General features: G+C 35.2%; 3 protein-coding genes across 4 annotated transcripts; 2 read left to right on the top strand and 1 right to left on the bottom strand.

Moving 5' to 3' along the window:
- Positions 1,888-6,356, bottom strand: LOC107623332 (sphingosine kinase 1). Of its 2 annotated transcripts, XR_001616441.2 has the most exons (11): positions 5,920-6,356; positions 5,679-5,801; positions 5,487-5,587; positions 4,678-4,750; positions 4,220-4,306; positions 4,048-4,125; positions 3,777-3,847; positions 2,800-3,096; positions 2,578-2,700; positions 2,219-2,475; positions 1,888-2,038 (listed from the first exon to the last, which is right to left on the bottom strand). XR_001616441.2 is itself a non-coding variant. In XM_016325546.2 (10 exons), the coding sequence occupies exons 1-10, from the start codon at positions 6,251-6,253 to the stop codon at positions 2,284-2,286; spliced, it is 1,479 nt and encodes a 492-aa protein (XP_016181032.1). In that variant the 5' UTR covers positions 6,254-6,356; the 3' UTR covers positions 1,917-2,283. The 2 variants fall into 2 exon arrangements, 1 of the variants encoding a protein (XP_016181032.1); XM_016325546.2 differs by having other exon boundaries at positions 1,917-2,475.
- On the top strand, positions 6,743-10,949 carry LOC107623069 (calmodulin-binding protein 60 C). The gene is made up of 8 exons (XM_016325210.2): positions 6,743-7,133; positions 7,636-7,711; positions 8,212-8,270; positions 8,344-8,837; positions 8,924-9,084; positions 9,201-9,404; positions 9,868-10,108; positions 10,258-10,949. The coding sequence occupies exons 1-8, from the start codon at positions 7,033-7,035 to the stop codon at positions 10,788-10,790; spliced, it is 1,869 nt and encodes a 622-aa protein (XP_016180696.1). The 5' UTR covers positions 6,743-7,032; the 3' UTR covers positions 10,791-10,949.
- On the top strand, positions 11,340-12,646 carry LOC107619989 (F-box protein At1g61340-like). The gene is made up of 3 exons (XM_016322215.2): positions 11,340-12,044; positions 12,159-12,233; positions 12,325-12,646. The coding sequence occupies exons 1-3, from the start codon at positions 11,811-11,813 to the stop codon at positions 12,526-12,528; spliced, it is 513 nt and encodes a 170-aa protein (XP_016177701.2). The 5' UTR covers positions 11,340-11,810; the 3' UTR covers positions 12,529-12,646.

The raw sequence follows: 15,528 nt of genomic DNA on the forward strand, positions 1-15,528 counted from the left end.
CATTATTGGCTGTGCTACTTGCTGCCACGCAGGTTGCTAGCTATAACCATCATGCTTTGATTATTATATCAATAATGCTAGGAAACTAAGAAGATACTAGCAAAAAATTAGTCAAATACTTCTAGCTGAATCTAAAATCTTTACGTGAATGGTACTTATACTAGTTATTAGAATGTTTCTTCTATTAAGTATTAGAATGTTTCTTTTTCATACTAAATGGATATTTTTTTATATATTTTATAAATTTTTTTATATATTAAAAATCGGGATTGTTAGAAGTTCCATGATCCTCCCCATATTTCTTTAACGTATCATTCAGAATTTTAATTTGGGGGTGAAAAGCAATTAATATAAAATATTATAAATTAAAAATAAATAAAATTAATTAAATATAATTATAAATTAGTTAAGTTGTTTACTTTATCTCTTGGTTACATATACTTTTCCTTATTATATTGATTGATTACAGTAATTTGCGGATAATTTCTTCCATTAATTTCCGCTAACGTACGTATTTTGGTAGGTATTTTAGATGCTAGATATATACATATATATACTACCCGCCCCTACATGGCTACATGCCATATTAATGATACTATATAGAGTATTCATATACTATCAGCATGTACGCTAAGTATGTAACATAATTTGACATTGAAGCCGGTAATATATGATGGAACGACCCCATGCTTCATTGTTGACTAGTACTCGACAGTTGGAAGTTTTGAATATTATGCGTAACAAAGGGAGCTAATTAATTGAAATTAAAATATTTATAAGTGGTAGTATTTGGTTAGTGGGTATGCCTACATAAGATACACTGACACACGTCTTTATCTTTATTTGGTTGTTGAGACACACAATTTTAAAGGACACAATTAATAGATAAATTGATACAAATTACATGTATTCAGTGTATTTTTAATAAATTGAGATACAAAATTAATATTGAGACACTGGTTATTTTGATCATTTTACCTTCCTTTCTCTTCTCTATTTCAACTTGTGTCTCTTCTCTCTTCATGGCCAACCAAGTAGAATCTCTTCTCCCTTCCCTTCTTCTTCCTATTTGAATTTTTGTTTCTTCTCTCTTCATGGCCAACCAACCTCCTCTTATTGAAGTGTCTCTGCCACTGTCTTCTTCCTTCTTCTAAATCTTCTGATATGCGACTTGTGTCTCCGTCATGTCTCACGAGAGCCTCTATCATCGAACCTATTGTGCGTCCATCTTCATCTCTATTCATCTTTCTATTTGTCCTTTTCTGATTTTTTTTTTAAAATAAAATTTTATTTTTTCTTTTATTCAATTCTTTGCTGTTGGCTTTTATGCTGTTGAAATATCTCACTTTCTAATTAATTTTTTAATTTGATATTCCATTCGTTCATAGTCGCTTCAACAACTTAAGATTGACACAAGAAATTTAAAATGAGAATTGCTGTTTAATGAAAAAAAATATGTATTAAATTTGTTGTTAAAATTATTAGAATTTTTGTTATTTGGATTTTTTTTTATGAATAGAGATGGAAGAAAAGACTTAGTGTAGCTGTTGAAGAAATATAGATAATAGTGATGATGGTAAAGATAAATAATGAGAGTATTATTGACTTTTTAAAATGTGATGTGTTTTATGTATGTTCTTTGCCAAACATAAAACATGTATTTTGTATCTATGTCTATATAAAATCCATGTCTTATACTATACACAAACGGAGCTTTAAGCACGGTGTTTCTTACTTCTAACCTATTTTTGCCATGGCAGAATGAGTAACTTTACGAACATTTTTTGTATATATCTTTTATTTTTTTTATCTTCCCTCAATTCTTAACGATAGCATACCAAAAGAACATTGTTTCAGTTTACCCACTTCTCACGAAAAAAAAGTTGGTTGAAAAATCTCCAACATCTTTGTTTTTGTTCAATATATACTACTATGAATTTTGTGGTGCAAAGGAAAATTGGCAAAATTGTATTCATTCCAATATATATGGAGCTGTACAGGACACACAACCCAATCTGTACAACTAGGCATATACAACTTGAAGCCGGAAAAGTCTAGGGGCCAGTAATTTTTGTGTTTTGTGGCCAGCACTTAACCATCAAGAGAAAAATGAGTGATCTCCCACCATTGGAAGTAATCTCACACTATTAAAAAAACTATTGATGGCCAATTGATGGTTACAAAACACAAAAATTGCTAGCCCCTTAGCACTCCTCACTTGAAGCCATATATGCCTGGAATACGTATGTAATGGACCAATGAATACTTGAATCAAAGTGTACATCAAATAGGCGTGAAAAGTGTAGCCAAACCTTGATCCACTGTTATCTCAAGTTTATCATAAGCCATCAAACCTTTTTTATCACACTTGTAAGTCCCTTTACCCCTAGCCAAAACCTCACCATCTGAATCTATTATACCCTCCTTCTCTGGCTTCTTGGTTCGTGGACCAGGCTCCAACACAAAAGCCTTCACCTGCAAATTGTTGCAGGATAGTATATTAAAAAATTGCAGAGTTCAATGTGAGTATATATATTACCGAAAAAATGGGAAACTGAAATATATTGGTGGTAAAACCTTTAGGTACGTGACATATGGAGATTTTACATGGCCTCCCTTATTCAATTCTGTCATCATTGCCAACAAAGGTAACCTTGGGCAATTCTTAACTATGATCAAGTCTAGATAACCATCAGAGAACTGCATTCGCCAAAAGACTTGTCAGCAATGATTTTGCAACTACGGGAAACTTTAAGTGTAAAAAAAATTATCTAGCTGCTTAAAACACACAAAACCGACCTTTGCATCAGGTGCTGCCATTGTATCTTCAGCTCCCCATGGTACATTGTGAAGCCAGACAGAAACAAAGGGCCCATTTATAGCTCTCCAATTTAGATGTTCCAAGTTTATATTGGATCCTTGATAACCAAGCTTTTGTAACTGTGTGTTTTCTGCTTCACTTGGATCTATGTTGCTGCCTTCACTGGTGGATTGGCCAGGGTAACTACTTGGCTCCCCGTGCTCTTCAAATCCAGGTGCAGGCACAAAAGAAACACGTCCGGTGTAGTGCCTCAAATTGAGAAATCGACAGATAGCCTAAAGTGAACCATAACTTAGTCTTTAATTGCTTATGTCAAATTAATTGCAGTACAACTGGTACACCAATGCAATTCAAAACAACAAGATGCAAATTCAGAAACGCATAGTTATGTCAAATTTTATGCTTGGGTTGTCCACTTTGGGTTGCAAAAACAAATTGAGGTCAGAACCACCCTTCAAAATACAATTGAACAAGACGAGGAATTTAAATATAAGAAAAACTTTGCTAAAGGAAGGTAAGTTTCCTAATATCAAAGCCATGATGTAATTCCTTTTCCCTTTATATTTTGGATGATTATGGTTACCATAGAAAAGATGTAAGTGGACAGTAACAGCAGAAGACTGAAAAGAAACAATAACAAAATTAAAGAGGGATTTTATCAAAATAAATAAAAACAGCGGACAAAATAAAAGAATATATCAATAAACTGGATTAGCAATTTAGCATTAATGTGTGTTGCCACTAGTTATATCTGATTCTATTGTTACAAAGCAAAAGCCTTTTTTCTCTGAAGAAGGTAGTTTAAGGCATTCTAAAAGTCATAAACAACTTTATATTATAACCCAAAACTAAAGTGGATGAGTTGCAATTGATATTACATGCAAGCATTTCAATAAGAGAAGAGCTTCCTAAATGGACATATCATCACATTAATTATCATATATGGCTTACTAACATAAAAATCTAGGCGAGCACTTCCCATCCACCTATACTTTTCGGACTCAATATCAATATCTGCAATCAGACCTGAAATATAACAATGTCTTTAATTAATATAACCATATTATAGAGAATATTTTAGAGTGAACATCATGGCCCAAACTATATTCAGAAATGACAGAGAAAAATTAACAAAGAAAATCATAACAACAAACTATTTGGCTGGATGTTTCAGCAATTCTGCTACCACTTCATAAGCATATTCAATAAATGGCGAGAGTAATTACCCCATGCAAGCATCAGCACACTGAAAAATCTGGTTTCCCCTTGTCTGATGGTAGCCACATCAAGTGATCGTTTATGGCCTGTCATTATTAAGATATTCTTATCATAATAGCAAGGAGCAAAAATATATTGGCCAAGTTTTGACATGTTGAAACGACTTAAATAGATTGGAACCTCGTATGATGGCAAGAACCGCATTAGCTACTTTACAAGGATAACCAACAGAATCGAGAAGAGATTTTGCCATGCCATTTCCAGTCCCTTCAAAAACCATGGCACATCTTATTAGCTTTGCGTAACTAACTTTGTATGATTGATGATGCACTCAAATATTAAAATTAAAAAGAGAGAGAGAGAAAGCAGGAGGGAAAAAAAAATACAAACAACAACAACAACAAAACCTTATCCCACTAGGTGGGGTCGGTTACATGAATCAAACGACGCCATTGAGCTCTATCATGTATCATGTCTACAGAGAGACCGTTTACATGTAGATTTTGTGAACAGCATTTAGCAAATACTACTAGCCCCCTATCACACCATTCTCACTAACAATCAGTCCAAAGTAGATTTATGTCTGACTCCCACCCATGCCCAAATACAAGCAAAGTAATAAATTCTACTTAGCCCACCTGCAGGAACTACTCCAATGGGTATCTTTATTGCAGTTTGCCAGTCCTCTCTTTCCAGCAGTCCATTTACAACCTACTAAAATGTACTGTCTATGTAAGATTAGGAAATCAATATAGGACAGAAAATATGTCATAAATGAACTAGTGAGTCGCTGCACTAATATATAATCCACAGGTTAAAATTCAAAATTTAGAAGGTAAGTCACATAGGTTTCAGTGTTTCATGATTTCCACTCAAAGACCAGTAGGCATTCTGAACTCAACGGGTAGCCGGCCAAAAGCCTCTGCTCCCAAAATTCTGAGACTTCAATTTCACATAAATAGTGCTAAGTTCAAAACTTCACTAAATACTTTTCAATTAATCCATGAGAATGATTCACAGTACAACATTAGCAAATATATTGGATGAATACCTCAGTAAAGGTGTTGTCCTGTCAATTCTTACACATAAAGTACATGTATATATGCATGAAGCAGAGAAAATAAATGATTTCCTAGCAGCGTAACAAACCATTTTGCATTATAAACATCAAGGGAAATACAGAGTTATCACTGTTACATACACAGAGTTGTGAAGGTTTGCAGAATTAGAGGATGACGAGAATCAATAAAGCAGAGAGTAGAAAAGTTAGAGAATGAGAGAAAAGAAGAACGAGGATTGAATCTGAAAATGCATCATGAATCAGACTGAAACAGAAATTCAGTTATAACCTAACTTCATAGAACTGTCTATGTTCTTTGAATTATTGATCTTGATCCTTCACAAGAGTAATTCACATCTACAGAGTACCAATGGCAATGAAACTAACCTCAACGAGAATTCCATCTCCACTAACACAGACAATCCCATCGTACTGGGAAAGATCGAGCGAACGAGCAAGTTCCTTTGCATGGAGCTGATGTTGAGTCTCTGAGGAAATACAAGATGATCAAAACTACATGAACAAAATAAAGAGAAAGAAAAATAAATAAGTGAAATATGGTTGAAGAAAAGAGAGGACCTTGGACAGTAAGTTCGATCTGAGCGTCTGAAAGAAGAGGTGACACTTTCTTCCAAAATACCTTCTTAGCAGATTTCTTCCCGCCAAAAGGGTTAACCAAAACAAATAGCCTCTTCGGTCGACCTGCATGAACATAAATACATAATCATATACATTAATACATATATTCTGATATTCATGCTAATATTGTATGATTAAGCTTAATAAATAAGAGAATTAGGATAAGGTATTAGCTTTTTACCGAGAGATTCAATGTATTCCCGAAGCTTCTGGCACCAGAGGACGTGCGATTCGTTGGAGGATGGCTGGAAAACGACGTCGCGTCTGACGAAGCTGCCAGCGGAAGTTGTGCTGCAGCAGCCGGCACGGACCTCCTGGATGGTTCTAAGCGTGATGTTAGGGCCATTGGCGACGAATGAGAGGACATCCTTCTCGAGGTGAAGGCTTCGTTGGAGCCCCTCCGACCACCACAGCCTACCGTCGGGGAGAAGAGCGAGCGGCGTGACGACTCCTTTGACGGTTACGCGGTCCGAAACTATGGGGTGGAGGTGCGGCTGGTGATCGGATTGGTCCATCTCGGAAATGGAGATTTCGAGAGAGGAGAGAGATGGATTCGATGGCTCACAAAACACAAGGACCGATTGTCATTTTGTGCCCTCTTTCTTGACACATCTGCCACCTCAGCATTCCAAACCCCCTCTTTTCACGGAAGCTACCTCACAATTCAACACTCATTCTTTGACGTTGACCCATCCCTTTGGGCTTTTTGTCTTTCTAGAAGTTGGGCCGAGGCCCAAGGATGGATGTTCTTGAAAGTCAACAGAAATGTTTTATCAGAAAAGGAAGAAAGAAGAAGCGAGAGTGTGAACGTGAGGCCCACGTGGCAAAGATTCTTAATCCAACGGCTAACAGCTCAAGATCTACTTAAGCCGCAAGATCGAAGCCCCCACCGACAGCTAACTAGTAACTACCGATCCCAGATTCGCAAACCGTTAAAGCATCAGTCACACCGTTACTCAAAAAGAAACTAAAAAAGGATACAAGGTCTTTGCATTTTCTTTTCTCAGACCCCTTCGGCGAAATTTCAGAGATTCTGAACTCTTTTCCTTTTGTGTAGATTTTCATCTTTGTTCAAGCTTTCTACTTTTCTATCCACTACACGCGAACCCTCTCCCCTTTTAAAACCGATTCCGCCACAAAATTTTGCTAGCAAACACTGCATGTTTGTTTGGCTGTGAGAAAACGAAGGAAAAGGTGCGAACTTTTGTTTTTGAGCTGAAGAGAGTACAATTCGATTTACTGTTTAACTGTGAGCTAGCAAGCAGACAAGGGAGATTCAGCTGAGAAGGTAACAATGCAAACGACGTACTTGGAGAGATCAAGGGAGAAGCGAAGTTTGGATTCAACCTCCGCTGATGAAGATGAACCTCAAAAGAAGAGACCTGCGTTGGCCAGGTCATTTTTTCACGTCCCTCATTTTTTTTTCTTGCGGAAAAACAAAATAAAAGAAAGAGATTTTATGCTCGAACCTATTAAGCATTTTAGCTGAAAAGAGAAGGATACTAAATGATAAATGGAAATGACAAATTATGTGATGTCACTTTATCTGATTCTAGATGCTATTCGTTTATTAACCTTTACCTCAAAGCAAACTATCTTTACTAGACTCTGTAATTGTGAATCTTTGGATGTATATGTATAAATGCTTTTATTAAAAGTATTAATGGTATTAAGGTGTGGTATTAAATACAGGATTCAGGCAAGTTATATAAAGGTTTTGCATGCTGACCGTAACAATTGGTAAATATGATTAAGGAAATCAAACTTGTGATTGACCCTACCAATTATGTGTAATTAGATACCTGCTATAGTTTACACTTAAAATGTTAATATTCACATGTGTAGGACTGTAGGTAGGTCTTAATCTTGTTCTTCATTTGTTTACATCCATCTGCAGTGTAATTGTTGAAGCCCTGAAGGTGGACTGTCTGCAGAAACTTTGTTCATCACTGGAGCCTATCCTACGTAGAGTTGTAAGGAAATTTTGTTCATATTGTTTGATTTTCTAGACGTTTTCACTTTCACCTATTACCCATGGTCCATTTGGAAACCCTTTTGTCCTTTAGACTGTTTTAGTCCTTGGTTAGATGTCACTCTATGAGAGACAAAGTCAGATAGAGAACTAGAGATCTCATTCAAACATTAACTAGTTGAAAAGGTTAAAAACTTGAAACATTTATCTGTTTACTTTAGTACTTTAAGAGAGTTGTATTGAAATAAAATATTTATTTACTCATAAATGTGTTAGATCCTATTTGGTAAAAGTATGATATAATCTTTCCTTTTGTTCTGCAGTATCTAGTGTTTTCCAATAGAATTCAATGGAAACAAGTCTGTGAATGATACTGACTATTGTAAATATATGCCACTTAGCATGAATGGTTTTTTTCCCCAGATGTATGTGCCACTTAAAAATGAATGATGTATGATCATAGATGTGTCCTATATCATATTCTTGCTTGTTGCTGAACAGGTTAGTGAAGAAGTGGAGCGTGCTTTAGCAAAACTAGGCACTGCCAAGCTTAGTGGGAGGTATATTTTTCTCTTTTGCTTTTTAAAACAGTTTTCTACAATGTGTTTGTCTAATACTCAGAGTAAAATACAGGACTTCTCCTAAGCAAATAGAAGGTCATGATGTTGGCAATTTACAATTACAATTCAAGACCAGGTTATCTCTTCCTCTCTTTACCGGTGGGAAAGTGGAGGGAGAGCAGGGCACAGCCATACATATTGTCCTGGTTGATGCAAGCACAGGCCATATTGTGACATCTGGTCCAGAGTCATGTGCAAAATTAGATGTTATTGTGCTTGAAGGGGATTTCAATAATGAGGATGATGATAATTGGAGTGAAGAAGAATTTGAGAGCCATGTTGTGAAAGAGCGAGAAGGAAAGAGACCTCTTTTGACTGGTGATCTGCAAGTGATACTGAAGGATGGTGTAGGTACATTGGGTGAGCTTACATTTACAGACAACTCTAGCTGGATAAGGAGTAGGAAGTTCAGGTTGGGGCTCAAAGTTTCCTCAGATTGTAATGAGGGAAAGCGTATTCGTGAAGCCAAAACAGAAGCTTTCACTGTTAAAGATCACCGGGGAGAATGTAAGTACTGAAGTACATAACCTCATTATTTGAAGTCTGTCTGTCCTTCCCAGCCTTATTGTAACAGAACATCTGCTTTGTTACAGTATACAAGAAACACTATCCACCTGCCCTGAATGATGAGGTCTGGAGACTGGAGAAGATCGGCAAGGATGGGTCCTTTCACAAAAGGTTAAATAGAGCAGGAATATTTACTGTTGAAGATGTCCTTAGACTTGTGGTTAAAGACCCACAGAGGTTGCGAAATGTAAGAATGTAGACACCATTTCTCAGGGGGATTGAAGTTCAATCAAATTGTTTAACTTAGTGATTGAAATTTTTTCATTGATCTATGTTTTTCATAGCTTAACTTTCCTTATGTAGATTCTTGGGAGTGGCATGTCAAATAAAATGTGGGATGTCCTCGTTGAACATGCAAAGACTTGTGTTCTCAGCGGAAAACTTTATGTGTACTATCCTGATGATGCAAGGAGTGTTGGTGTTGTTTTCAATAACATCTACGAGTTGAGTGGCTTAATAGCTAATGATCAATACTACTCGGCTGATTCTCTCTCTGATAGTCAAAAAGTAAGTAAATCTGCACAGTAAGTTTTGCATTCATGTCATATTTGGACAATACTGTTGGATACTTGGAATTAAGACATTTTTCCTTCATATATATAATATGATTTTTCTTTCCATATAACTTTATTATTTTTACAAGTAATTTTTCATCTGAAAGTGTCCAACTCTTAATTGAATAACCAGGCTATTCAATGTTTTAACAAAGAATTCCTTGACTGCTGGTCAATTTTTGCTTAGTTTTCTTTGATCTTCGAGTTTTTATGGGAGCAACCATTGGGCTAGTTTAAACTCTTGTTCTTCTACAAAAAATGAAAAGAAAGTTTAAAACATATTGCTCTTATATAGGGTATCTACTATTAAGAAGTTGGCTTAATATAAATGTAATACCACTCACTATATTGTTTAAAGCATGGCACAAAAGAAAAGATGCTAGTTATGAATATATGGATGGTCTTTGTTCTCATAGGTATATGTGGACACATTGGTGAAGATGGCATATGAAAATTGGATGCATGTAATTGAGTATGATGGCAAGTCTCTCCTAAATTACAATCAGAAGACATTGGGCACTGCTCAACTTCAACATTTAATGGATTCCCATAATTATTCAAATTCAAACTTGCTTGATCACCAGACCTCCTTCCCAAATTCACCTGTTCCTGTACCTACAAGGCAACCTTCGATGGATCCAGGAGTAACATTTGCAGGTATATTGTTCTAAGTAATACAGTGCCATTGCCATATTAGCAAGAGTAACCAAATATTTTTGCACTTTTTTTATCATCTAGATGTTTGTCCAATGTTCACATGAGTATTTATTGGCTTCTAATTAACTATGTTTAAATTACGTGTGCAGGTTATCATGATAGTGCAGCTACTAGATTCTCAATGCAACCGCAGAATGCTAATCTTAATTCTTCAATTCAGTACGATAAGACAATGTTCCCACTACCAAACCAGATGATGAGTGCTTCACACCATGCTCAACTTCCAAGAAATGGTCCAACACAAATAGACACTCCTGGCTTACACACTAATGGCATTTCTAATCCTAGTTATAGAGGATATGAAGATTACTTTCCAGCGGAGGAGATTAGAAGCAGAAGTCACGAGATGCTAGAGAATGAAGATATGCAGCATCTGCTACGCATTTTTAATATGGGTGGCCAACCCCGCACTCCGTTAAATGCCGAAGATGGATACCCTTGTTTATCTAACTACATGCCTACAGACTCCATGAGCTACAACTTTGACAATGAGCAGAACCGTTCGTCAGGAAAGGCCGTCGTGGGCTGGCTAAAGCTTAAGGCAGCTTTGAGATGGGGCATTTTTATTCGGAAGAAGGCAGCTGAGAGGCGGGCTCAGCTCGTTGAGTTGGATGACCTCTAGAATACAAAACTGGTACACTCATGAACAACAGCTTTTCTGGTGATAGCATCAAATGCTCCTTGGCTGAGCTTCAGAAATGCTATGATGCTGAAGTTTTACAGCATAAGCAAGGATATGAAATTCCTCAGCCTCAGCTGCCACTGTTACTTCACAAACAGTTGATGCCAACAACCTCTGCCTGCATCTGTTTTACTTGTGAATATTCTGATGCTTTTCAACTGTACATTCCTGGTGCACATTGTGAAGATTTGATTCTCTACCTGATTAGACACAACTCTGCAGCCACTTGGAATTGCCCGGTGTAGGTGTGGAATCTCGGAAAACTGCGGGGTCATTCTTAAAATTTAGCAGGTTGAAATTTATTTTGTATTGTAGGTTGCATGAGATTCAACCTGACTAGTGTGTTTTTGTGTGATTGTGTTTATGACACAATAATCATATCATAATCAATACCTCCTTGTAGATTTGGACGGTTATTTACTTGTTTGCTTATTTACTTGTACTCTGTGATATCCAAAATGTGACAAAGATATTTTAGCCTTTTAGGCATTTATTTTAGACTTATATGTGACATGGTTTTTTAAGTTTAGGATAAGGATAAGATCTAAGGATATTTAAAAAAAAAGTTACAAAACAATATTTTTTTTAGAATTTTTTTAAATAAAAAAAAATTCTTTTTGCTAACACTTTCCACTAATATTTTTATCACACTAATTTAGGCTTGTTTAGCATTCAATTCTTAAATCAATTAGGCAGCTTTTATCAATTTGGTTTCAATTATAATTTTGAGTTCGATTTCTGGACCGGTTTCGTTCACTCAATCTTTGAAAAGATACCAAATTTTCTCTTATATCTAGAAGCATAAATAGAAATGACCTTAAATATAGGATCTCCCAATAGAAATAGGTTTTGTTCGTGGTCTTTTCCATGTTGTTTCCTCAATTTGTTGATCCGCTTGACAATCTTTTTAGGAAAAGTTGGATTTTGTTTCCACTATTTTCCTTTTAGGATATTGTGACAATGGTAGATAAATTCTACCTTGGATTTCGAATGCTGCATATTGCAGCCAAAAAAGAGAAGAAAAAAAATTTTCTTAGTAAACACACCATGAGTAGTCCTTGCACACTAACATTTAGAAGGAAGAGGGTTGTGGTTTCCAATAAGGTGCAAGTTCCATTGAAAAGAATGTGCAGTGATAAAATCACTCTCAAATTTGAGTGTTCTCCCCTTGAAGCTCTTCCCCTTGATATTTTGGTAACATTATTATCATTATTATTATGTAACTATTTTGGGTGGTTAATTTCAAGCTTATTTGTCAATGGGTTTTGTTAGCATTTTAATTATTAAAATGCATGTGGTGAATGGCAGATAAAGGTGGTATGTGGTGTGGAACATGAAGATTTGCATAGACTTTTCCATGTCTCCAAAGCTATTAGAGAAGCGGTATGTATCAAGAGTAGTAGGTTAATAGCAATGATGTTATGTTATTCTAATTTTATAATTTTTGTTTTAAATTATTTTACATATTTTGCAGGCTCTTGTTGCTAAGGATTTGCATTTTGAGTATAGTACGCCAAGGAATAATACATTTGCTCTTTACAACCCCTTTGATATGGATGGAAATGGTTTGGATGAAATTGAAGCTCCAAATAAACAATTGAAGAAATGTAAGTCAAGGTTGAGTGGTGGGAACTTGTCATTGACATTGTTTCCATCAATGGACGAAGGAGATTATTGATGACTTGATGAGGATTGTAAATATAGATTAGATTATATTATATATTAACACTTGCTCTATAGATTAGTTTATATGTATAAGTAGATGTTTGAGATCTAATAAAATGATATTGTTGATTTATTTTACTAGTTGAGAAATCTACATAAGGCATCTCTTTACTCTAAACTAATTCATATTTTATAGGTTTGTAATAGTGTTGACAATAATTTTTAAAATATATAAAACATATTTTAAGAATAATATAATTTTTTACGGGTAAATTTGATAAATTACCTTCCTCTTAATATTAGCTGCCAAGAAAAAGATCTCTTTTTTTATGAAAAAAAAAAACTAATAACTTCTTAAAAGATTTAATTGAAACTTAATCAGTAAAATACTTGCTTCCCCCAACATTTTTTTCCCTAAATGTTATACTCTTCCAATTTGACTTAGAAAATATTTGTATTCAAAAGGAGGGTGTATTAAATTACAAATTATAAAACTCTGAATTTTTGAATTCTTCCAATTATATTTAAGGAGTTTTCAATTTGTTTTTTGGTAATTTCAATTCAATTTGAACTAAGAAACTTCAACAAAACAAAGAATAAAATAGGAAATAAATTATGTTTAGAATCTATTTAATTCCCTTTTTTGTATTAAATTTATTTAAGATTAAAAAGCTTACAAAAATAAAACCGAAATAGGAAACAATATGTACTTAGAATTTATTTAATATTTAATATTTATTCAAATAAAAATATAAATTTTTTAATGAATCTTTATCACGCCATGTATATAGTAGTAGATTCATAATATATCTCGGACCCTTCTCGCTACCGGAAGGGTTGTAACCTGCCCATCTGCACCATATACATGAGTTACATATACTAATATCTGTGTTTACATTATGCAATAGAGTATTAACATACACGCAATTCTCTAAGTCATATTGAAAAAGTATAGGCCCAGTATAGTACCTCGACGCCAACGGCCAGCTAAACGTCTCATGTCCTGCAGGCCTAAACTGAGGAAACCGCCAAAAGATCCAAGACTGCAGTAGCTGGAGCGGGCCCGCTAACTTCACAACATGTCTGTTTGCCACTCTGCACATGCACCGGTACAACTAGGCCAGTGCTGCCGAACCCCAGCTGTACGTACCCAGCTCCTCCAGCCTCGCTACATATGGAAGCCATCTAATGTGATTAATTCTTCTCAACAATATGTATTAATTTTTTCGTAAGCAAATAATTTATTATACATATTTTGCATGCTCTTGTTGCTAAGGATTTGCATTTTGAGTATAGTACGCCAAGGAATAATACATTTGCTCTTTACAACCCCTTTGATATGGATGGGAATGGTTTGGATAAAATTAAAGCTCCAAATAAACAATTGAAGAAATGTAAGTCATGATTGAATGGTGGGAACTTGTCATTGACATTGTTTCCATCAATGGAGGAAGGAGATTATTGATGACTTGATGAGGATTGTAAATATAGATTAAATTATATTATATATTAGCACTTGCTCTATAGATTAGTTTATATGTACAAGTAAATGTTTCAGATCTAATAAAATGATATTGTTGACTTATTTTACTGGTTGAGAAATCTAGAATTTTTTTTTTAGTATTGGGCCAAAGGTGGTGTTACCCACCAAAATGACCAAACAGGAGAGTTTAACGTCGCTATAATAGCCGTCAAATGCTGGAAGAAAAACGTCAACGTCGTTATGTGGAAAACGTCACTGACGTTTTGATCAAAACGTTACCGACGTTTTGTTGTGCATGATCAATACGTGGCAGGTTCCTCTCTCTTCCCATACGTTGATGAAAATGCCAACTCTCTTCTTCCTTCATTCTTTCTTCTTCAGTTCATAGTCTCCATTATTCTTATCCATAGTCTTCATTTTTTCTTCTTCATTTTGTTTACCCTACATCCCCACAACAAAAAAAACGGCAGCCCCACATTCCCGCAACAACCACAACAAGGAAACGGCAACAGTTAAAGATAGAACAAGGTTAGTATTTTAAACGTATTATTAGTAATTAGTTAGAGTTAATTTTATTGTTTTGAAATAAAAAGTAAAAAAAAAATAGTATATAATATTTTTAAAATAATTTTTTGATTACGTGGATGAATAAATTAATTATTAGTTCTTGATTAAGAGTAGTAAAAAATATATTATCTTTGTTATAGTTATAAACTTAAAATAATAGTATTAATTGTTAGCGTATCGTTAGTGTATTACGTTAATGCGTTACTAAATCCTGATAGAAGTTGGAATAAAAATCTGATTGAGTCGATTTTTTCAGTTGATATATGCAATAAAATTTTTTCAATCAAACCAACAGAGGAGGAGGATGAAGTTAATTGGTGCTGGACAAAATCTGGTATATATGAAGTTGGGTCAGGATACAAAATTGCTTATGGATTCTTTCATTCTCCTATTTCATTGAGGTCCCAGAACATACACAACAGAGTCTGGAATAGCATTTGGGAGTTGAAATTACCCCATAAAATTAAGATTTTTCTATGGAAAAGTCTTCATGAAAAGCTTCCGGTGTTGCAACAAGTTCACAGCCGGTTCACATCCACTCCTGCCACTTGTCCAAGATGCATGTTGAAGGCTGAATCAATTTCTCATGCTTTGTTCCAATGCCCTTGTCTTCAATAATATGGAGCCTAAGCTTAATAACCCCTGACCTATGGATGAGAGAAGAAGAAACTTTTTTCAATTGGTGGCAACGAGTCTTATCCTGGACAGCGGCTCAATTCGACGGTAGACAAAAGACCCTCCTCATAGCGGCGTTGTGTTGGAGCACTTGGAAAGCGAGGAATCAGTGTGTTTTTGAGAAGGCCAGCACTAGAAATAGTGAAAGAAGCTAGCAATTTAGTGCGTGAACTCGTGAACCATACGTGATAGATGCTACTTTTTCTTTACTCTTACTTTACTCTTCTTTAAGCTCTTAGTCTTTCAGTCACAGCTGATGATAAATGGGAATACCCAATTCTTTTGTAC

This window comes from Arachis ipaensis, chromosome B10, assembly GCF_000816755.2.
Source record: "Arachis ipaensis cultivar K30076 chromosome B10, Araip1.1, whole genome shotgun sequence".
Taxonomy (NCBI): Eukaryota; Viridiplantae; Streptophyta; class Magnoliopsida; order Fabales; family Fabaceae; genus Arachis; species Arachis ipaensis.